General features: G+C 37.5%; 1 protein-coding gene across 1 annotated transcript in view; it reads left to right on the plus strand.

The window, feature by feature from the left end:
* Nucleotides 1-24,823, plus strand: part of COLEC10 (collectin subfamily member 10) — a 44,283-nt gene that overhangs the window by 12,325 nt on the left and 7,135 nt on the right. Inside the window, exons 2-5 of the mRNA XM_055313901.1 lie at nucleotides 9,727-9,798; nucleotides 11,527-11,598; nucleotides 21,819-21,872; nucleotides 23,484-23,579. Coding sequence (XP_055169876.1) covers nucleotides 9,727-9,798; nucleotides 11,527-11,598; nucleotides 21,819-21,872; nucleotides 23,484-23,579 — 294 coding nt within the window. The remainder of the gene's footprint in view (nucleotides 1-9,726; nucleotides 9,799-11,526; nucleotides 11,599-21,818; nucleotides 21,873-23,483; nucleotides 23,580-24,823) is intronic.

Raw genomic sequence — 24,823 nt, forward strand, 5'->3', positions numbered from 1 at the left:
TTGTAATGAAAATGTGATTTTTTATAAAGATCAGTCTGCAAGATGATTTGAAAAAGTGAAGCTCAGATGTAAGGAAATCAGTATTTCAACAGTTGTTCATTGAACAGACACTATTCTAGGTACTTGGAGTCACTAGTGAATAGAACACCATGAAGACCATTTAGAGGCCACCTGCAAGGACTAGGGGCTGGAGTATGAGGACAGAGAGAGATAGAATAAGAGGAAAAAGAAAGGAGAAAAAGTAAGAATCAAAGTGGAAGTTAGGAAGGACGAATAGCCAAAACCAATTTGAGTACTGAGCCTGGGAGATTAGAGCATGGCAGTGATATTGGGAGACACCAGCAAATAAGAGGAGGAAGCAAAAATATGGGGCAGAAGGAACAGTAGAGCCAGTCTGGCTGCCCTCCTAGATCACAAGCCATCACACAGACTTCTCCACTGGCCAACTCAAGTCCATTCATTAATCAGCCATTTGTGAGAATGACATTTCAATCAATTACCAACTTATGTGACTGTATTGTCACTAAGCTCACATTTACCAATCTTCACTTTAAGATTATTCCTTTTCTTTGAAAACCTTCATTGAGAAAGCACTTGTTGCATCTGAGCCTCTGTGCCAAGAACCAGGGACACAAAGGAAATAGGGTATCTTCCCTGACCTGTCCCATCATCTGACACAGTGTGGTGGATGCTGTGATGTACAGGGGGTGTTCGCTTCAGGGTAACTTAAAAAGATTAATCCTGATGGTTGAAGAGGGAGATGGCAGCAGAAAAGTCTGCACTGAGCAGACTCCTGGGGAGAGGAGGTGAAATGTGAGCCAAACACATGTGAGCATGGTTTGAATGGAAGATAAAAATCCACACAAACTTTTATTGATAAGAATGTTTTAGTATGAGCCTGCCTCATACATAAGGACAAATTTGTATTTTAGTTTTCACTTACCTGAAGATACAAATTTATTTTGATGGAGTCCAGGGCAAGGGATCCTATTTACATTATCCAGAGAAAGAATATGCAAGTTTCAGGTGTAAGCAGGTAGAGACAGGTGTTTCCTCCTTATGCTCCTGTAACAGCTGCTCTTCCAGCATTTATCACAACAATCACATACTTACCTGCCCATCTTCACCTAAGGTTTTCATTTCCTCAGAGGAAGGCTCTCATTTTCCTGATCTGTGTCTAGTAGTTCTATTAGTAAGGAAACTTGTGTTTGCAAGCGAAAGAAACCAAATACAAACCAAGCTGAAACTGGTTAGTTAGACCAACAAACAGAGGCAAGAAGGGGAATCTATGGTGTCATGTCACAGGGCAGGACTCAAGCTGTGCTACATCCTGTCTGGAGCAATGTGCTCAGGACTCAGCCTTCATACCATATTCCTCAATAATGACTTCATTTTAAAGAAGGTTCTCCCTTCATGGCAGTAAAATAGATTCAGACATTTCAATAATAGTCTGTCTTCACTGCAACCCCAAGAACAAGTCTCCATTTTTGCAAGTTGTAACTGCTTGAGTTATTGAGGAGGCTTATCTCCAAATTGAGACTCACTGGCTCTTACTATGGCACATGCCCACTGCTGTACCAATCACTGTGGGTTAGGTTCAAACCACATGGACGAAGAATAAATGAATATGGTTTCCTTTGGAAATGTGTGGGGCCGTTATTGGAAGCACAAATTGAGGGTACCAGGAAGGTGAAAGCAGTAGATTCCCATGGCATACGAGATATTTAGCGGGTCGATAAGGGCACATGCAATGCACAGGGATCCTGTTAGCTCTGTCATCTATAATGTTATTTAATCTTTAAGCAACTGCGTAAGTGTAACTATCTCAATTTTCTAGTTTAGGAAACTGAAGCAGAGAGAGGACTTATTCACTATAATATTAAAGAGCTGTTAAGTAGAGATTTGAGCCCAGGTCTCTGACTATGAATTACTTTGCTAGGGCTGCCATAATAAAAAAAAACACAAAGTGGGTGGTTTAAACAACAGGAAGTCATTGTCTTGCAGTTCTGAGGCTGGAAGTCCAAGCAAGGTCAAGGAGTCGACAGATTTGGTCTCTGTTAGCTAAGACCTCTCTCCTTGGCTTGCACATGGCTGCCTTCTCACTATGTCCTCACATGGCCTTTTCAGGGGTAAGTGCATTCATCCTTTGTATCCTTTCGTGTGTCCAAATTTCCTTCTCTCATAAGGACACCAGTCAGATTGGATTAGGACTGTTCAAACAGCCAGAATTTAACTTAATCGCCTCTTTGAAGGCCTTATGTCTAAATACAGTTACATTCTGAAGTACCAGGATTAGGGCTTCAACATATGAATTTTGGGGGTGAGGAAACAATCCAGCCCATAACAGACTACAAAATTCCTGTTCTGCTCATAGGACCACGTTTCCAAAGACTTGTGGTTCTGAGGCTGAAACCCTTGGCAAATTGCATTTTAGTTAAGAGCTCCTTTCTCCCTTGGACAGCTTTTCTCCTTAGAGGCAGCAGTTTCCTACAGACTAACATGAACTTAGTTCTTTTGTAACCATATTCCTGCTGTAGGACTAAAATAAATAGTTTGCAAATGTTTTGAATGTATTAGGAAAGGTATTAATTGTTTTACAAGGATGGTCTTATTCCAAGCACATTCATCATAACTGAGTAAGGTAATGTTTGGGAAACGCCTTGGAAAATCTCTTAGAGGATGTCTGTCTTACTGTCATGGAAAGACCTTTTTCTATTCATGGAGTATAGTGTTTATTATTATTATTATTATTATTATTATTATTATTATTTTGTTGTTGCTCTTAAGTCAGGTTGGCCAAGGTCAGGTCTCAGATAAGTTGCCTCATGGTAATGAAGATACAAAGTAATGTCTACAAACCATTTTTCTTTTAGAAATCACGCTTGCTCATTTTTTATGCTTTCATTGAAAGAAATATGAAGAAAAACCCCTCAGTGTCTCAAATGAGGAAAGAGAACTGCGATGAAATGTCACCATGGGTCTGTAATCTCTCCACAGTTTATGACCACTGCTATCTTTGAGGGTCAGTGAGCCATGCTTGCAGATGCTTGGTTTTAAATTACAGGTCACCTTCTCCTGTTGGCTCCTGTTAACCAAGTTCTTGGCACCAGTTCTAGAGTATAAGACCTTTGGAGAGCTGAAAAATCCCACCTTCAGGGAATGGGCAGGAGCAGTACAGGTAATACTACACATTACCTGCAATATATTTGACAGGGAAAAAAGGAAATAAGAAATCTTTTTATTGATTTCTTCCTCTACCAGCAATTTCCATCATAAAGCTATCAAAATGAATCAAAGTACCATGTGTCTCAGAGTAAGCAAACAGCCCTCAGTTTGGGAGACTAAACAGGTAGGCACTCTATTTATTTCTATTTACAGATAAAACAGAAACTTTGAAAGGTTAAATACCATACCTAAGTTCACAAAGCTGGAAAGGGCTATAATTAGAAATTGAATTCAGGATCTGTAAGAGCGAAGCCCACAGATTTCACCAAAACATCACTCCAGCTTCACAGGAACTGTAGTCTTCTGTGAATAACCAGTGGAAATGTGCCTTCTTCCAGCCACTCTAGTCATGGTCGTTTCTCAATTTATTAGTAGTCCTTTCAGAAGAAAAATGGAATTTTTGTCATGATTTGTTTTCACCAAACCTAGGTTTACTCCTCTGAATGTCTGCTCCTCTTTTTTTTTATTAGTTTATATACAGCACAGTAGTATGGATCCAAGATAAACAAGGTCACAGAACTCTATAAAGATGACTTTAGTAAATCCCTGTAGCCAATTAAAACTTAAGATTGACATAGGAGAATGTTCTTATCTTTTAGAGATTTGCTGAAGTATTTAAGGAAGATATGTCATGTCTGGAATTTACTTTTTTAAAAAAATCAATAAAAATACATAGATGGAGCAATGGCAATATGTTAATTGTTAAATCTCAGTAACGGGTATATATTTATATTTATTTATCTTTATGTGAAAATTTACTTAGTATACATAATCAAGTAAAAAAGTAAGTGATGATTAAAAATAAGGATTCAGGTGGTGAATACAAAGGAAGATTTAAAAGAGATGTCATTTCTGGTGATGAGGATGATAATCATTCTTATACCTACCTTCTGAGTTATTAAAAGAAGAACAGATGATTTTACCAAGCACCAGGCACTGGGCTAAACACTTCTCATGCATTGTCCCCATTATGGACACAACAATCCTATGAAGTAATGATTGTTTTCTCCATTTAATGGATGAAACTGAGCCTCAGAAAAATGATAACTTGCTCCAGAGCCCTCTTCACCGAAGAAAGGCACTCCTTTTGCCTTAGGGAGAGTGATGTAGGAATGAGTGAGTTGAAAGAATTCAGGACACATGGGGAGATAAGTAAAGGCACAGAGAGACTGATGAACTAAGTGAATGGGGAAAAAGCAAACATAGTAGGTCCCAAGAATGGCTGAATATTTCAGTGAAAGGGTAAGGTTGTGATCAAGGACGTCAAAGTACTGGGAGATAGTCCATTGTATGACCATACTGATACACCTGGTGCATATGAGAGGTCCAGGGAATAATTGATATGACCACAGAGCTTTCCATGAATGAGAATGCAATCAGCAAGAAGGTGTAGGTAGAGATGGGGAGGATATATTCTAGAGAAAAGTCCTGGCTCAATTAATAAAGCACACCATACCATCTATTCTACTCAGTTCTAAGGCTGATCAGGAGAAGGATTGCCAACAACTTTCCTCTAGCCCATAAGATTATTTTGGCTGTGGGAAAAGTACAGCTTCTAGTGAATTTTCTTTAGCCTTTTCAAAATCAATTCACTAATTTTTAATAATTGCTTCCTTTAAGCAGGGGGTACTGACCTAGGTTCAGCTATTTCATTTCAAACTAGAATTTAATTTTAAAAGACTTTTTTGCTTGTTGGGGAAAAAAACTTTACCTAAGAAAAATTGGTCAACTGTGTGCTCTGCTGGAATTCTGCTAGAGAGATTATCACAGCAAGCTGGTGGCCTAGGGGGCCCAAAACAAATCATTTTTGTAAAATTGAAATTGGTTCATTTCAATTGATAGCTTTTCATTTAATTTTAAAATGTAAGTAGCTATTTTTAAAAGAAAAAAGAAAGTCTAAATTGCACTACTAATCCAATGAAATATTGCCAAGAGGATGAAAGCAGACAACTGTGAGCCATGTGGGGGATCCTTTCCAAAGCTTGCTTTTATACCTCTCTTCTGTTCTCATTAAAGCAAGTCCCAAAGATCAAATGAACTCAGGATACAAGCTGAAGGCAAGGGCACAAGTTGTTTACTTCATCTCTGCCAGCAGCCTGCTCGCCACCAGGCTGGAATACAGGCACACAGGTCAGAAGAATAATAATCCTATTTTCACCCTCCCAGGTCTCCATCAGGAGCCACCAGGGAGCAGTAGATGACTAAGTCACTCGTTTGGCTGCTTTCAGTTAGATATTTGCTTGAAAATCAAAGGGAAAGCTCATAGGAATGGGGAAGGGAAGAAGAATAGTAATAGCACCAATAGTTCACATTTGTGTGGTTTCATGATTCACAAAGTGCTTCACATACATGCCTGCGTTTGATCTTGCCTTTTGGTGAACAGGACATGCAGTCTTTGGTCCCATTGCACAGAAGAACAATTCCAACCCCAGAAATGTTAACAAGAATTTGTCCCCAATCATTCAGCTTGATTAGAACATGGGCTTTGAAGGCAGATGCCCTGGTTTGAATCCTGGCTTTATCACTTGCAAGCTATGTGGCCCTGGGAAGTTATTAACCTTTCTTGACCCATTTCCTCATCTGAAAAATGGAGCTAAAAATAGTATCCATCTCAAAGGTTGTTATAGAGATCAAGTGATAGGATGTGTATCAAGGACTAGGAACCCCTTTGACCCATAGTATTCAGCAAACACTACCATTACACTTGTAAAATGTTTTATGACTAACAAAATATATCCAGTTCAACTATATTCATTAAGCACCAGAGTCAAACACTGTGTCAAATGATGGGGATGCTAGAATAAATCAACCATGACCCCAGCCATCCCACAGGTCCAGATGACTGTAAGGAACAGCACAGAAAAATAGGCTCAGTCAGTACAAAGTTCATTATTTTCAACCATGAAGGTACTTAAAAGGAGAATTTAGCCCAGCCTGAAAGTGTTGGAGGGGGCTTCCTACAGGAAAATACTTCTGCAATTTTATCTTTCCTAAAACTCTCTCAAGAAACTTGTATTTTGTCCATTCTACAAATGAGTGAATGAATCAAGGCTTAGAAAAGGTCAAGGACTTCCCAAGCTCCCTCATATGGTGAGTGGCAAAGCCAAGTCTCAGTGATACTGAACTACCTCAAGGATACATTCCCTGTGAATTAAGTCATTGAGATACTAGGCTATTTTTTTCTTCCCCACTGTTTTCCATTTTTAAAAAGGAATAAAAGCAGTCATTCTTTCTGCATCTCCCTTTTCTATCCTCAAAAAATTTGGCACAATGTCAAATTATCTAAACTCCCAAATCTGCTAAGGGTCACAGTATCCTAAATTGGAAGGGACAGTTGTTTATTGGTAAGGATCTCCAGGCACAGAGACACACATTTCGTTGCACCACCTACAAGCTCTATGACAAAGTGCAAGAAATTAACCTCTTTGAATCTGTTTTTCCATTCATAAAATGGCACCATAATAGTTTCCACCTCCTAGAATTGGTATGATGATTAGCAGTGTTGGCATACATTATAACTACTCAATAAACATTTGCTATTAAGTTTATCTAAAGAAATGCCGCTTAGTTCATCCACTTCACCTCTCTGTTCTGATCACACAAATCATCTGTGTGTTCTTTTTTGAAAGCCTTCCCTGAAAGGAGACTTTAGAGCTTCACGTGTGAAGTATTTTAATGTTTAACCAATCTCATGACCTGGAAATCCAACTATTCCATACTTGACTTATGCTTTCACTTAAAATATTAATATTCTTCTGTGAGAAAAAGAGAGGTTGATCATGCTTTTTCTGAATAAATAAGTAACATCTCAACTTTCTCTCTCCCAAACTGTCTAATCCAAGAAGCTTCACTTTTGTCATTAGAAGCCTTTTATTTACTTCTTTCTACTTCTTTTTTGCTAGGCCTGGACAGGACTCCTTCCTATCTTGAGATTGGTGTGGTGATAATGCAGGTCATAATATTGTGTGTATGGTGCTCTTTATTTTCAAAGCATCTTCACCTACTTACCTTGTTGGTCAAAAAACAACTGAGAGAGATAGGGAGTGCAGGTATGAAGTTCATATTAAGGATGAGGAAACTCAAATATGAAGTAAAACATAACAATAGCTACTGTTGCATGGATTATGTTCCATGTCTCTTATGCATTTTATCTTATTAAACTTCTTACAAGGACCCTCTTTTGGTAGATGTTATTAGTTTAATTTGCAGGAGGGGGAAATTAGACTCAGAAAGGGATATCACATAACCAAATTTCTCCAGATAATGAGTGGTCAAGCTGAGAAGGGCCAGATCTGTCTTACTACAAAGCCAGTAAGCTCTATTACTGATTTTGAAGGTCTGCTCAACTCATCAGTGACTAACATGATGTGAAAATCCAGGGCTTTTGATTTACTGTCCAGGACACATCTATTTTTTTTTTTAGATTTATTTATTTTAGAGAGAGAGCATGGGCAGGAGGAGGGGCAGAGGGAGAATCTCCAACAGACTCCCCACTGAGCATGGAGCCCAAAGTGGGACTTGATCTCACAACTCAGGTCATGACCTGAGCCAAAATCAAGAGTCAGAGGCTTAATTGACTGTGCCCCCCAAGTGCTCCCCAGACACTTTTCATTAAAGCACTTATTCAGTCCTTGACTGGGCAAGGTACTAAAGCTAGACCCATCTATGACTAAGGTAGGTGCTGCTCACACAGAACCGCTGTGCATCCCCATTCCTAGCTGTCTTCTATTCTTAGCTTCCTGGTCTATGCCTGTAATTTTGAGGCTCTCAAGCATGCAGTCACAGAGTAATAATTTACAGATATAAATTATAATTTATATATTTTTAGAATTTTTGTATATTTAGATAATTATATATAAATATAAGTAGTATATGTATATATCACACATCAGCATGCATGTTTGTACATGTACATGTTTCCAGAACTGGCCAAATTCTCCAGCAAAAATAAAGATTTTTCACACATATAAATATGTGCAATATGTATACATGCACATATTTATATACATATATGTGTATAAACATACACACATATAATGTATATGTGTATGTATATGTATACACATAATGCAATATTATTTAGCCATAAAAAAGAATGAGATCTCACCATTTGCAACAGCATGGATGGACCTAGAGTGTATTATGGGTTCTTTTTAAAAGACTCCGTGAGAATCTTTTTTTTTTTTAAGATTTATTTATTTATGATAGAGAGAGAGAGAGAAAGAGAGGGAGAAAGAGAGAGAGACAGGAGGAGGGAGAAGCAGGCTCCATGCTGGGAGCCCAACATGGGACTCGATCCCGGGACTCCAGGATCACGCCTTGGGCCAAAGGCAGGCGCCAAACCGCTGAGCCACCCAAGGATCCCCAAGAGTGTATTATGTTAAGTAAAATAAGTCAGATAGACGAAGACATATACCATATGATTTTACTTATATGTAGAATCTAAAAAACAAAGTAAGTGAACGAATAAACAAAAAGCAGAAACAGACCCATAAACACAGAGAACTAGCTGGTGGTTGTCAGAGGGGAAGGAGGTAGGAAGATGAACAAAATGGGTGAAGGGGAGTAGGAAGTACAAGCTTCTAGTTATGAAATGAATAAATCACAGAGACGAAAGGCACAGCATAGGGAATATAGTCAATGGTATTGTAATAGCATTACATGAGAACAGATGGCAGTTACACTTGTGGAGAGCATAGCAAGATCTATAGACTTGTCAGATCAGTATGTTGTACACCTGAAACTAATGTAATATTGTCAACTACATTTCAATTAAAAAAAAAAAAGATTTGTCAAACCAAAGTTCTCAGAAAATCACCACTAAAGATAGTTCTTTGAGCATAAAATTAGTAGGTTTGCAAAAATGATAATTTCTTGCAGAAAATTTGAAACTGTTCCCTGACGCCCTCCCTCAACATACACTGAGAGCAAGGGAGAACCAAGAAACAAAGCGGATCAATCCAGATTGGTAGGTGGTTGTTTTAATAAGCAAGGGAAGTTACATATGAGGCTTATCTTCAGTGGTGGTAAGAAAAGGTCTCCACACGTCTGCCAGTCTCAAAAGTTTATACAGAAGCCTTATCAGGGTTGAGTCACACATATACCAGCCAGATGGTCTCAACAACTCACTCTCTCAAGGCTGCCTCCTTGAAATGGCTCCCACTGTGGGAACAGTGGGCTCATACATTTCAAGACAGGGAAAGAGGAGAAGCTTTTGATTGACTTCCCAGGTCAATTCTAGGTATAGGCCAGTGGGTGATCACATCCCCTAATGACCTCCCCCAACAATGTGGAAAAAATAAAAGACAAAAGATGCCAGAAGTGTCCTCCCTTCCCCTGAGTGTCCAGTCCATGTGGGCCAATACACATAGTCACATTGGAGTTATAAGGCAAGCACTGAGCTGAGGAATGGATTCCAACCATCTTCACCACCATAACCTGGAAAGGATGTGCTATGTTATTATTTGGGCTGCTATACTCATTCATTTTCCATTTCAAAAGGAGATGATGGTGAAAAAGGAGATCCAGGAGAGGAGGGGAAACATGGAAAAGTGGGACGCATGGGGCCGAAAGGTAAGTGCAATGACATGAATTTGACATTCTAATATTAGAATTGCTTTCTCTCTCTACTGGTGTTGCCCTGGAAATTGTCAGCTTTTGTAACACTCTCTGCTCCAAAGAAAAATGAAATGTATTTCAGATGGGAATTTACTCACCACCAGGGAGCTCCTATGACACTGTCGATAGGACTCAATGCATTTCTCAAGCTGCCTTCTTGGGGTGGGTAGGAGTGGACACTCCAGGAGCTGTAGGGAATAGCAGTCTCCAGAAACATCTAAGAAACCCTGAGTTTTAGAAATATAGCTGGGTTGATAGCTATGTCTCTTCTCAGAAGCCACTGCTAAACAACTCTTTTTGGGTGGCCTAGAGCGTAAGGAGGAAGATACGGAACTTCAAAAGAGTTGTCTGATCCATTGAGTTACCTATTTTCAAGAGCTGTCAGCAAATGGTGGGGTATGGGAAGAGCAGAGCAAAGAAGATGAGAATGACACAAAGGCTATTAAAGAGTGTTTTTACTCACAAAGCAAGAGCAATCTCACCAAAATATAGCTTTAGACATGATGTGTAAGTGTGTGTCTTCCAAGCATCGGACATATTTCCTGCCAACTGCTACAAGGCGGTGGTCATAGACCACTGATTTCAAAAATCTTCAGAAAGTTAAAGAGAAAAAAAAAAAAAGAACTCACAGGCCTTTGAGATCTCAAATTGAGAAATACTGATTTAAACTCTTCTTATTCTATAAATATGTACAATATTTTATAATTATATACAAATAGTTGCAAAATTATCACAGAGATAGTTTTATAGCTGTTAGGTATTTTTTAAGTCATCATACAAAGAAACAAAATTGATAACTATATATATTTATGTTTATATACTTATATAATATAAATATATCATATATAAAAATATGATATATTTATATTATATTTATATTTACAATATATTTATATATTATAATATTATATTATATTTAAATATAAATTTATATTTATATTATATTTATATTTCATATATATATATATATATATGAAAAATTGGTGGGACAATCACTGATGTCCCTTTGATCACTAGATTTTATGATTATACATTTCTTCCTGTTCTAAAAAATGGCTAGATGGTCAAATCTTTTTTTTTTAAAGATAAGAGGTTCTATTTTTTTTAAATATTTTATTTATTCATGAGAGACAGTGAGAGAGAGAGGGAGAGGCAGAGACACAGGCAGAGAGAAGCAGGCTCCATGCAGGGAGCCCGACGTGGGACTAGATCCCGGGTCTCCAGGATGGCGCCCTGGGCCCAAGGCAGCACTAAACTGCTGAGCCACCCGGGCTGCCCTAAGATAGTCAAATCTTAAAATAGGGAAGCAATAGGCTCTCAAAGTGAAGCCAAAAAGGGGCTGCAGAGGAATAGAATTAGAATGAAATATAAGAATTCTTCCGCTCAGCCCTTTATTTGACCTTTAGATTAAACATCCTCTACTATAGACCTTTTAGAAGTATTGTGTTGGTAAGCATTTTAATATTATTGGGTCCAGGATTTTCATACTTAGCCACATTTAGTTTTAATACAAACACTATAATGCTATTAAGGTAGATAAAAAAAGCACAGGATGTGTGTCGCATACCACAGATAGAAGAATGCACTTTTGGTATTTCCTTCAAGTGCATATCATGTGTTAGCCACATCTTCAAAGGGAATATAAGACCTTAGCATATAAAGATGACATGCTTTGCTTTTCAGGAATTAAGGGGGAGCTGGGTGATGCAGGAGACCAGGGCAACATTGGCAAGACTGGGCCCATTGGCAATAAGGGTAAGCTATGTTTTCCTTTCTTCCAGTGGCAGTTTGAAGCAAATCAATCACACCCTTGATATATTCTGAAGGACTCTGTATCATGAAAATGATCTCTTTTCTTTGTTTTAAAACATGAGTTTTTCTTCATATCTTAGCTGTGCCTTTCATACATAAACAATGTGTCTAAAAAAATAAATAAAGGCCTTGAGCAAGATTAAACTGAAATTCAGAGACAGAATCAAACATAAAGTTCTGGTAGTTTCTGTATTGAAGTATCTCCTAGAATCTGCTGATTATAATACTTGATACAATTAAAATGGGTATCGTGACCATAAAGCATGTTCAGTAGTAGAAAGCAATTATTTGTAAGACTCAAGGCAGCACACAGCAGAATTTTCTTTCTTTCTTTTCTTCTTTCTTTCTTTTCTTCTTTCTTTCTTTTCTTCTTTCTTTCTTTCCTTCAGATTTTATTTATTTATTTGAGAGAGAGAGCAGGAAGAGGGGACAGAGAGAGGGGGAGAGAGAGAATTTCAAGAAGACTTCCTGCTGAGTGCAGAGACCAATGTGGGGCTGGATCTCATGACCCTGAGACTATGACCTGAGCTGAAAGCAAGAGCTGGACACCCAACTGACTGAGCCACTTAGGGCCCCCAGTATATTTTTTTTTCTTAAACTGAGTGAAATAATAATGATTCTGCATCTGGGATTTATTAACAGATTAGAAACTTTAAGTGTATATATTCATACCATTTTGTCTTGTCCCAATCCTGCACAAAATTACTACTTTCCTATTATAATACAGGGGTGGCCTCCTCTTTATTATCTAAGCACTCCTCCATATTGTCTTCTCATTGAATGATAGCAGGTTCCAATAGCTTCTGCTGGCCAACAGTTCATACTGAGATTGTTCTACTTAGTTTGAAGATACAAAGGCGAATGAGAATAACAATTTTATTGTAAGGAGCTCATAGACTACTTAGGGAATAGGACATAGGACTTTCTCAGAAAGAATTATAATACTAAATAACTAAATGACTACTATAGGAACCATGTGGGAGACTAAGGCCAGATTGATATAAAGACTTGACCTAGGTCTTGAAAAACAGTGACATGTTTATGGAAATACAGGGAAAGGCATTTGAGGTGGGAGGCAAGAGATACTTGTGCAAAGGTATAGATCTGGGGAAACTCAATGCCACAGGTAACAGAATTCTGCAGCTTTGATGCATATCCGGCAGCCTTCCTTCCATATGTGCCTGAGCAGCTGCATAACCAATCATGTACCTCCTAGGCACCTGCGGTATGTTCTTGGGCAGGCTGATAAATGCATTGGAAGCTGAGGCTGTGGCCCCACTCCTCTTGTCCTATAGCTTGGTACCTCCTCTCTCCCTGTCCTTTTCCAACTCATTCCTTTGAGAATTTTCCTTCAGCCTGCATTTGAGAGCAGGGATAGAGTGTAGTGCCACTGAAAAGAAATTGCTACGCTTATTTTTGATTCAGTGGCTTATAGTGTATGTTCACCTGTGATTCTAATTCTCATAGCTGGAACAAGCTAGAAGGACTCCTCATCGATTATGATTCTTTCTGTAGTATGTATTTTGGGTGGTTTTACCATGAAACTAATGAAACTTTGGTTCAGAGCCCCCACACTTTTTAGATTCCTTCCTAAGTCCCTGAGAAGAGTCTCATCAATGGGTGCACATGGCCATATGTCTTGGTAAAGTTTGTAAAGTAAGGCATTTTATCCTCAGCTGGTTAAAAGAATATCTCTTAACATTTAAAAAAGCACAAATATTTCCTACTTAACCAGCCTTTTTTTTTTTGCTTAACCAGCCTTTTTAGACATATTGCCCCCCAAACCAACCAGTTTGTTAGACATTTTTTTCTAATTGCCCTCCCAAATGAAATTTTAATACCGCCCTTGGACTATGTATCTGTTATGTATTGTGTGTATATTTTTGCTTTATGTAAAAACACAGTAAGATTTTTCACCCCTCTAGAACTGATCATTTAGCAGGTGATCCTCATTGAGAATGCATCACTGTCTCCTGCTTCAGCTTCCCTCCATTACATTTTTCTTTGTATCAGCTGATCAAAGGAGTGGACACAAGTATTTTGGGAGCTCACCAAGAGGAGCTTGAGTGAGAGAAACATATAGTTTAGACTTTATGGGATATGCTTACATAGTCTGCAGTTATTTCCACAGAGAGTTATAGCTAATATTTTCAATCTAGGAATAGCTTCCAAGAATATTCCTACCACTTACAGTGTAGATCTCTCCCAGGTCATGGTGAAAACGTGCAGGAGTAGAGATTGGATCATCATATGAATGTGTCTTGGCACATCTAGAACAAGGAATGTGTGAGTTGTGGAAAAGAAACAACGTTTGAAATGTACAGGGCTAGGGCTGGGCTTTGAAAAATGTTTTCAAACCCAACAGCTCTTATATGAAAAGGATTTTAGAGAGGTATCCTCAAATTTGACAATATTTTTAATTTACATAAATCATCAATCCTAAGTGGCAAAGATAAAGAAATTTCTTAATTTTACTATTAATAATAAAACAAAATTCAGATTTCTGCTATAAGCTATGAGAAATTCACTTGCATTAATCCATCTGTTAAGAATGACTACCTGAGTCAAAACAAACAAAACAAAAAAAACAAATATAAATTTGAATGTGTGGGAGAGCTACCAAACTGAATAGGACTTTAGGGGCCTAATCTGGAGGAGAAGAGAAACACACTAAGGTGGCTGTGCATTCAGTACTATTTTTCCTTTCAAATCATTCACCAATTCATAAGCAAGGCAGCACTAGAAGATTGAGAAGCTCATGCACAAAGTTGCTCAAACTGAACTGGCATTCAAGGCCTACCAAAAGAGAGTGGCCCAGGAAAATGTCACTCTTTTTCACTTCAAAAATAAACTTTTTCATTTAGAACTCCAGAAATTCTGAAAAATATTTATTAAACATATACCCATTGGTGTTTCAAAATATATTTGAATTAGAGGGTAACATTTAATTTGAAAGGTAATATCAACACCAGGAAGAGAAACCTATTAAAAATCATACTCAAAAGGGAATCTTGAACACTTCTCTCCTGAGATTGGAAACGAGATGAGCCACAGCCCTCATCCCCAGTTCTAAGCAACATCATAGCAGAGGTCCTAGCTAGAGAAAAATGGTAAGAACAAGAGATAAGAATCACAATAATTGGAAACAAAAAATGAAAGTGTCATTATTTGCAGATGATGTGATTGCATATCCAAAAAATACAAGCAATCAATGTTACCCAGGGCAATTTACACGTTTAATGCAATCCCTATCAAAATACCATGGACTTTCTTCAGAGACTTAGAACAAATTATTTTAAGATTTGTGTGAAATCAGAAAAGACCCCGAATAGCCAGGGGAATTTTAAAAAAGAAAACCATAGCTGGCGGCATCACAATGCCAGATTTCAGGTTGTACTACAAAGCTGTGGTCATCAAGACAGTGTGGTACTGGCACAAAAACAGACACATAGATCAATGGAACAGAATAGAGAACCCAGAAGTGGATCCTCAACTTTATGGTCAACTAATATTCGATAAAGGAGGAAAGACTATCCACTGGAAGAAAGACAATCTCTTCAATAAATGGTGCTGGGAAAATTGGACATCCACATGCAGAAGAATGAAACTAGACCACTCTCTTGCACCATACACAAAGATAAACTCAAAATGGATGAAAGATCTAAATGTGAGACAAGATTCCATCAAAATCCTAGAGGAGAACACAGGCAACACCCTTTTTGAACTCGGCCACAGAAACTTCTTGAAAGATACATCCACAAAGGCAAGAGAAACAAAAGCAAAAATGAACTATTGGGACTTCATCAAGGTAAGAAGCTTTTGCACAGCAAAGGATACAGTCAACAAAACTAAAAGACAACCTACAGAATGGGAGAAGATATTTGCAAATGACGTATCAGATAAAGGGCTAGTTTCCAAGATCTATAAAGAACTTCTTAAACTCAACACCAAAGAAACAATCCAATCATGAAATGGGCAAAAGACATGAAGAGAAATCTCACAGAGGAAGACATAGACATGGCCAACACGCACATGAGAAAATGCTCTGCATCACTTGCCATCAGGGAAATACAAATCAAAACCACAATGAGATACCACCTCACACCAGTGAGAATGGGGAAAATTAACAAGGCAGGAAACCACAAATGTTGGAGAGGATGCGGAGAAAAGGGAACCCTCTTACACTGTTGGTGGGAATGTGAACTGGTGCAGCCACTCTGGAAAACTGTGTGGAGATTCCTCAAAGAGTTAAAAATAGACCTGCCCTACGACCTAGCAATTGCACTGCTGGGGATTTACCCCAAAGATACCGATAAAACGCCGGGGCACCTGCACCCCGATGTTTATAATAGCAATGGCCACAATAGCCAAACTGTGGAAGGAGCTTCGGTGTCCATCGAAAGATGAATGGATAAAGAAGATGTGGTCTATGTATACAATGGAATATTCCTCAGCCATTAGAAACGACAAATACCCACCATTTGCTTCAACGTGGATGGAACTGGAGGGTATTATGCTGAGTGAAATGAGTCAATCGGAGAAGGACAAACATTATATGTTCTCATTCATTTGGGGAATATAAATAATAGTGAAAGGGAATAGAAGGGAAGGGAGAAGAGATGGGTAGGAAATATCAGAAAGGGAGACAGAACATGAAAACTCCTAACTCTGGGAAATGAACTGGGGGTGGTGGAAGGGGAGGAGGGTGGGGGGTGGGGGTGAATGGGTAAAGGGCACTGAGGGGGGCACTTGACGGAATGAGCACTGGGTGTTATTCTGTATGTTGGCAAATTGAACACCAATGAAAAAATAAATTTATTATTAAAAAAATACAAATGAATCTACAGATTAACTATTTGTACTGAGTTTTTTACAGTTTAGCCATACAAAACTCAATTTTCTTTCTATATGATCAGAAATCAGTAATCAGAAACATGAAATGAAAAATATGCCACTTATTACAGCATCAAAATTATTAAATATCTAGGAATAAAATTACAAAGGTGTCTAAGACTTCTACAACAAACAGGACATTGTGATAATGAGAAAAATTAAAGGATGTTTAAGAAAATGGAAATAAAACTACATTCATAGATTGGAAGACTCAATATAGTTAAGATGATCAATGTGAATAAGATGACCCTCAAATTTATGCATAGATCAATGCTATCTCAATAAACATCCCAGAAGTAGCTCTCTCAGAATTTCATAAGCCAATTCAAAATGTATATGGAAATGAAAGGAACCAAGAACAGCCAAAGAAAACCTTAAAAAAGAAAAACAAAACTGGAAGGCTGAATTTAAACATTTTTTTAAAGCTACAAAATAGTGTTAATTTATGCAGAAGCAGATAAATACACCAATGAAAGTGAATGGAACATGCAGGAAGACTCCTAAGTTTGGTTTTTGCAAAGTTGATGCTATTTTGCAATGGGAAATGATGCACTTATCAATAAGTAGTAGTAGGTCAGTTGCATATTCATGAATGCAGCCAAACATATGCAGCCTACAGGTGTGAAAAAAAGAACTATAGATTCGCAACTTTATTAATTAAAATGTTATGATTATTAGTGAATTTTCAATGTGGTGTCTACTTTTAAAATGTAGTGATTTGTTTTTATTTCTTTTCTTATAGGTATTCATTTTTATACCACTTTTCCATTTGCAATTGTGTATTATTTTTCTTAAAGAGGGCTCCTCAGATTGTATAATTTTCAGATAAAATGCATCATGGAGCTGCTCTTAGCTGTATCAGCTTCATTTAACTACTGGCTAAGAGATGGAAAGATATAGCCAGTAAATGGGATCTTGGACTTCAAGATTTCTGAAATGTCTCAATGTTCCATGTGGTTGAGATCCCAAGTACTGCCCTGGAGATGAGTAGGAGTGGAGCGGAAAGAGGAGTCATTCTCATGAACATGTCCAGAATTTAAGAAGTTTGTTTTTCAATGAGTTGTTCTAGCTGGTGCATTTGCCTAGATTTAGATGTGTCAAATACAGATGAGGCTCCAACTCCGAGAGTTGTTGTTCATGAACTTGAGTCAAGTCTTAAACCTTTCATAGAATAAGACAAGGTATTTTGGGGAGGGTGGTGCATGACAGAGATAGGAAGAGTAGAGTTCAGTATGATTTTCTGAGCCTCATAATGGATGGACTTCCACAAATATTGAAGAAGTAACAGTCTGGAAATGATAGAGTTAACTAACCTTATCTTCTTCAAGCCAATTCCATATTTGTACACTTCTATCATTTTACACATTGTCATGGTTTATTAGCTTGTCTTTTTTCCCCTACAGACTTGTGAACATCTGGAGGAACAAATGAGTGAAGGCTGTATTGGGACTTTTAGTTAAATAAATATAAGCTCTGCGTGGGGACCATACTTTTTCATCATTTTATCATAATGCCTATTATACAGTGGAAACTTTCTAATTTACTGCATTAAGAATGAAAAAGTAAATGATAAAACATATCATTTCCTATGATGTGGCCTATTTCTACTCTTTATTTCTATAAGTACTACTGTCCCTTAACATCAGTTTCCACCATTCACTGAGATTTCTTTCTCCTCCAGAGATATGCCATCAAAATTTATGAGCATGTCCTGGAATTTCAAAAAAATGGAGGGTTAGTGTTCTGGCTCACCTGGATTAATTTCATTTTTAATCTGCACTTTGAAATTTATTGTCCTCATTTCATCAGTGGGCCCTTCTAAATTTTTCACTGACTCAGATTAATCTCAACTTTCTGGGCTGACCTTAATGTTGTCACTCGCATGGACAAGGTAGCTTTCAGGATGTCAATATTTCATTTTAGGAATAAGAGAGAATGATTTAATATAGGCAAATTCAATCTCATAGCAAAATAAATGTTTTTACTTAAGGTCAATAATCCTTTTACAGTAAAAGTGCTATGATTTGTTTGTTTGTTTGTTTGTTTAAATACAACCTCTAATTCTTCAGCCTTAAGACAGTTATTACTGACACGTTCCTGCTCATGGGCCAAAGTAAGTTTTGTGTATGGCTTTAAGCCAGAATTCATTTTTGGGAATAGGCACTATAAACTCACATCCTCCATGAACCAGCTAAGGATGTGGCATGCTTTCTGGCTAAGTACTGGCAGAAGCTAACATTGGTTGACCATTCTCTATGACTTAAGCACAGAGTTAATTCCAGGATAAGATGACATTACCTAATTTATCTCCCTTCATAATCTACTGCTTCTTGCATCATTATTTCCACTTAAATAAATAAAGAAATAGAGGCTTAAAAAATTATGTAACCGGTTCATGTTTATCTAGTAAGCGGCAGAGCCAGAATTCAAGCGTTGGTTTTTTTGGACTGCCATGGTTGTTCACTCTACCATACTGCTTTGGCTTTCCCATCTGTTAAAAAAGGAAAGAAATTCATGTGAAAATACTGGAAAGTAGTCGCAGTCCTTACATCTTGTCAGACAAGAAAGCCATCTATCAATTTAAAAATTTGTTTTCTGCACTATTAAGATCCAGCTGAGTACTGGGTGTTAAACTACATGTTGATAAATGGAACTTAAATAAAAACAAATGTAAAAATATAAAACAAAACAAAATAAAATAAAATAGCAAGCTAGGAAGATCCAGCTGAAGGCTCTTGCTTCAGTGAACATCTTCTCTACTCTGATCCACGCCATTTTTGCCAAATATCTGTGAGGCACTTCCTTTATTTCACTCTGTGAGTAGGTAATAGTAACAGTGTCCCATTTCTGTGGTCTCTGATGTATGTTTTGTTTTCCTTAAAACCCCCATTATTTTTATAAAACAAATACTACATGTTAGCCTTCTTTGATATCCACCATTGGGTTTAGCCCAGAACTAGGATCATAGCAGGACTAGAATAAACTTTCAGCCCACGCTGAATTGAAAGGAATCCACATTTAAAGAAAACACACTATTTTCAAAAGATAAAATATTAAACTATATTCATATGATCTTTTAAGTCCGTATTGTTTCTGGTGGTGACAAGGACTTGGCATTCCTTTCAATTACTGATAATATTTTTTCAATACTTTATTTCATTAAATCATTGGTTCACTCATTTGGGAGGCACCATGAACTGGGGAGCCAGAAATGGTTGGGTTTCAATAACAGCACAGCCACTGAATTGCTTAGATGTCCTTGAACAAGTTATGTTGTCTCTATGATCTTCCATTCTTTTCATTGTAGAATAAAGATAATATTACTTAACTCATAGGATTTAATTTGATGGTATCTATAAATAATATGATAATATCTATATAAAGTATCTGGAACAATACTTAGCAAATGTAAGTTCTCTTTCTTCCATTAATATATTCTCAGAATCTATTTTTACCTTTTACAATTTACATGTATGAGAAATTGAGGAATTTGCAGGACACAACTTAGGTGTGAGCAGAGCAATCTTCATCTGGGTGTGTGGCATATTTCCATGCTTTTTTCCAACTATACCTCTGTTGTGCATTTTCCCCTACCTTGCTCCCATCTTCATCTTTCATAACTTCATCTTTCATTCTCTTTTTCATAACTAAGCTCCAGGGTTATCTTCCCAGGAAAGCCTTTCTTCATCCTCCCAGTAGAAGTACTATGTCATCTACCTCCCACCCAGAGTATATTATCTCTGTTCAACGCCTTTTTTTTTTTTTTTTGCTGTTCAACACCTCTTTTACAGAATTTACCACATTCCATTTTCATGGATTTCACTGTTGTTTTATTTCACCCAAGCGCAAGTTCTGGGGCTTCATCCTACATATTTAATTGTGTTCTGGATTTCAAGGACCCCTCCTTCTGTTTGGGGAGCTCATGAATATCCACCATCACTATAAAGAGAAGTGTTCACGGGGGTCAATTTGGAAAGGCTCAGCAAATTCTTAGAGCCCTGGCATGCAGGCTTTCCTGGAAGATCAACAGTTAAGACATACAGGACTCTTAGTGAAAAGTACTCAGCAGGCAGTGATGAAAAGAATAGATAATGAGCAGGCAATGTGGGCCACCTTATGGGTTTTAGAGTGGCTCCCATTTTTTCCCTTTTGCTGGGAAAGGATGAGGTTAGGCGGAACCTTAATTCTGATTCCATTTCCCCTCACATTGCTCCCTCGGGGAATATAACTAATTCCCTGGCCTCACTAAACTTCCATGAAAGTAAGCCCCCATACTCTTTTAGCATGGATGACCTTCATCCTATATTCATTCCTCTCAAATTCTTTCTTTTTCTTTTTCCAGTTCACCATTGAAGCATAAACTCTATTTTATTTCCATCAGGATCTTCTCTTTTGATTCTCAAGAACTTCAGCCAAACATTTCCTCTTGGAAATCAAAAGCTTTTGCTTTCAATTATTGTGTCTGATGTAGGCTTCAAGGGCTTATTTTGAAGCCGAAAAAAATCAACATTTTTTTTTCTCTCTGCTTTAATAATCCTGATTCTCTAAGAATTATTTTGTGGATACCTCTGACTGAATAAGAAAATGGCCACATACAAAGAGTAGAAGGGAAAATTATCAAGGTTGATATTTCAGTATAATATATTTGACACAACTTTATATTACAGATATTTGCATATATCACATCTTTTCAAAAGTGTAAAATCCTTCAAGTCAGAAGTTTAATCTTGTCTCTCTTTATATCCTGTCAAAGTACGAAGCTTTTTGTCTTGCATAGGGTAAGTAATAAATAGTAAATATTTGAATTAAATTGAAAAAGCACAACATATCTTTGAAAATCCAAGGACAAAGCCATATGGAAGGACTTGGAGACATAATAAATACATAGACACTGCAATGTGCTAACCAAGTGATTCAGATACACAAAACAATGGCACTTTTGAAGTTAAAAACATGCGGAGAATTGTATTAGCCTTTCTCAGAAGACTATGTTAGTAGGGCAGGTGACACAAATTTCAATCTTTATTTGCCATCCCATCAGAATTCTGCATTCAATCTAAATAAATTATGACTTGTTTGATTAGTTTTGTACTTGAGTAATTAACTCAAAATCAAATTATGAATATAAAACCAAGGGATATTAGTTGGAGATATGGCAAATGAAATTTAAAAACTGTTTCCCGTGTTTTTAGGTATATAAGATATTTTCTGCCAGAAATGATTCGCCATTTTAGTTCATTGTTCATATCCTGGCTTTTCTTTTTATTCAGGAGACAAAGGGGAAAAAGGTTTGCCTGGAATACCAGGAGGAAAAGGCAAAGCAGGTACAACATGCTCATTTTTCTCTTAAATTTTAGCATTATCCCAAATGTATTCATTTTTTAAAAGATTTTATTTATTTATTTGAGACAGAGAGAGAGAGAGAGAGCATGAGTGGGGGGTGGGAAACAGAGGGAGAAGGAGAAGCAGACCCCACGCTGAGCATGGAGCATGACGTGGGGCTCGATCCCAGGACTCCAAGATCATGACCTGAACTCAAGGGCACACACTTAACTGACTGAATCCCCAGGTACCTCTAAATGTATTCATCTTTAAAAATAATGTATTTTTATGAAAAAAACAATTGTCCTCTCCGTGTTTAACCTTATTTTACTTGGGCTAGGAGAAAGGAAAGAAGGAAACTTTCCTCTCTATCTGCTGGTGACTTTCCAAGCCCTGGGGGAAGGGAATGATGGCACATTCCATCCTAGTCATGCTTAGTGGGAGGAAACAAACCCAGCACATTAGGAAGTAGCCCTCATTGTCCTAGAGCCCTAGGAAAATCCACCATGGCCTAAGCAGTAAGTAGGACTGCACCGGCGTGCCTTACATTCCACCAGCATCTCAACCAAACGGGCCAGCAGTTTGCCCACAGCAAACTGGCCTGATCCAGAAAGACCCCATGGATACACAACATCCCTTCAATGGTCAGGGAGAGTCCCCATAAGTTGTAAAAGAGTTTTATTTCCAGTGATATGTGCAGGGAAAGAAAGCAGATTGCTCTGGGGGAGGTCACAGAGGTGTAGTGAAGGCTAATTCTAAGACCTGTTTTAAATTCCTTATATTTAACTGTGAATGTGGATAAATAAAGCCACAGATTTTTTCCCCCTTTGGCTAATAAAATTCTTTCTGCTTTTCAACTGCCAAAGAAGAAAGTAAAAGGAACTGATTACATGAGGCAGTCATTAAATAGAAAAAGGGAATCATTTGAATTTCATATCATTTTCCTTACACTTTTTTCTCTGTCACAGTATCAGCAGGTAGTTGAAAAAGTAAATGAGCAAGGAGGGAATGAATGGCAGAAATTAAAATCAGAGTTAATCCACAAATGGGACAACTGGTTCTTGAAATTATAAGTTGAATCTATTCACAAGAATTAAACTTAGTCCTTGAAACATTCAAGGATCATTCAAGCTGTACTTGAAATGGATAATTAGAATTATCATTTGGTTTCATCATGAAAGTTTTCTCCTGTCTTGGGAGAGTTGTGTGAGCCAGTGAGCAATGCAGTTAACAGAAGAGAATATTGACTAGAAATTTAAGAAAGCTGTAAAGATTTTATTTTGAGATTGGACAGGCACATTTTGTGTTCAACAAAAATGCCAAACGGTCCACAGTATGTGTGCAGGGGTTTGCCATATTTACTCTTCTCTTTAAAAATCTGGCTTAGAATTATGTTTCGACTCATTTAAAATACTCAAAAGATATTTTGTAAATTCCTGAAGACAGTGTAAAGCAGAAGCCTTGTTTTAAATAAAAGACTAAAAGGATAGCCATGCACAGAAAGATAAAGCCAGACTAGGAAAAGATAGTAAAGATGGAGAAGAGAGCAATTGCTCTTTCCAACTGGTCTCTATGTGCTTTCACATGAATTCATAGTTTTTGTCATTTAAAAGGCACTGTCTGTGATTGTGGAAGGTATCGGAAAGTAGTTGGACAACTGGATATTAGTGTTGCTCGCCTCAAGACATCTATGAAGTTTGTCAAGAATGGTGAGTATATCCTTTTTGCTTTGTGCTATCTACTGATTTCATCTCTTTCAACATTACAATTCCAGTATTCCTAGTGGGAAATACCTTGGTTCAGGAAAAGGTCTACTGAGATAATGTCACCACTTTATAGGTCTCTTAAAATGCTAATTATCCTCTCAGACTCCAGGACACTCTGAGACCACTATCTACGTATATTCACATATATTGCATTACCTATGGATAGAAAAAGATACTTTCTGGAGAGAGGTGAATGGAGAAAAGGGCAAAGTTTGGCAAGTCATGCCTAAGAATCAAAAGGGCCAGGAAAAGTCAGAGCCGGCATCTCAGAAAAGAGAAGTAAAAACAATAGCTATTTTCTTGAGTACTTGAAATAATACTTAGGGTGTAGGTATTACGATTACCCTGAAGCTTACAGAAATTACCTTGCCCGTAGATACAAAGTCAATTAACAGAGTATCAGGGATTCAAATACAGGTTTCACTGATTCCTCTACCCTCAGTACAAATCAACAGAATATTATGTGTTTTCCTGAATTGTGCAACTTCCCACATCAGCCATTTCCCCATTGCAATCAGTAGTGAATTCAGCCCTTTAAGTGGGACTTACATGTTCTCTTCTGAGACAGTGTGAATGGGAATCTATTGTAGTTACAGTTGAAATTGGTTTAATTTTGTTTTACTTTTATTTATTATAATCCAGCTATGTTTTTTGTACATTATTAGAAACACACATATGCCATCTGTGTTCATCTTCATTTCAGAATACTCTTAATTTTAAATCTGGTTATAATACTGAGATGCTGTCTCTGACATGACTTGGATTCTAATGAAAGAAAAAAAAAACAGATACTGGGCGTTCAACATAGAACAATAATTTTCAGCATTTATTGGCGTGATAATAGATTTCTTGGTAAATTTTAATTTACAGACCCAAAGAAATACATGTAGATGCCCCCAAAGCCTAAAATGCATTTAATATATTATGAGCTCAGGATGATTCTGAGTCCCCAATTCTGTCCTGAAGCTTATTCAGTAGCTCAGTACTTCATGTACCTGGAGTGAGCATGGACAATCTCAATCTATGGACGTGTTCATAGCCCAGGAAAAGTGGACAATCTTCTGTATTATTCCTATATCCATTCAATAAGCTTTTACCTTCTCATGCACTCTTACAGGTTCTGAGTGGTAAGACATGGTTATTGTCCTCAAGACGTTTGTAGTTTAGTACATGAGGCATGCAGACAA

This window comes from Nyctereutes procyonoides, unplaced genomic scaffold (assembly GCF_905146905.1).
Source record: "Nyctereutes procyonoides isolate TBG_1078 unplaced genomic scaffold, NYPRO_anot_genome, whole genome shotgun sequence".
Classification (NCBI taxonomy): Eukaryota; Metazoa; Chordata; class Mammalia; order Carnivora; family Canidae; genus Nyctereutes; species Nyctereutes procyonoides.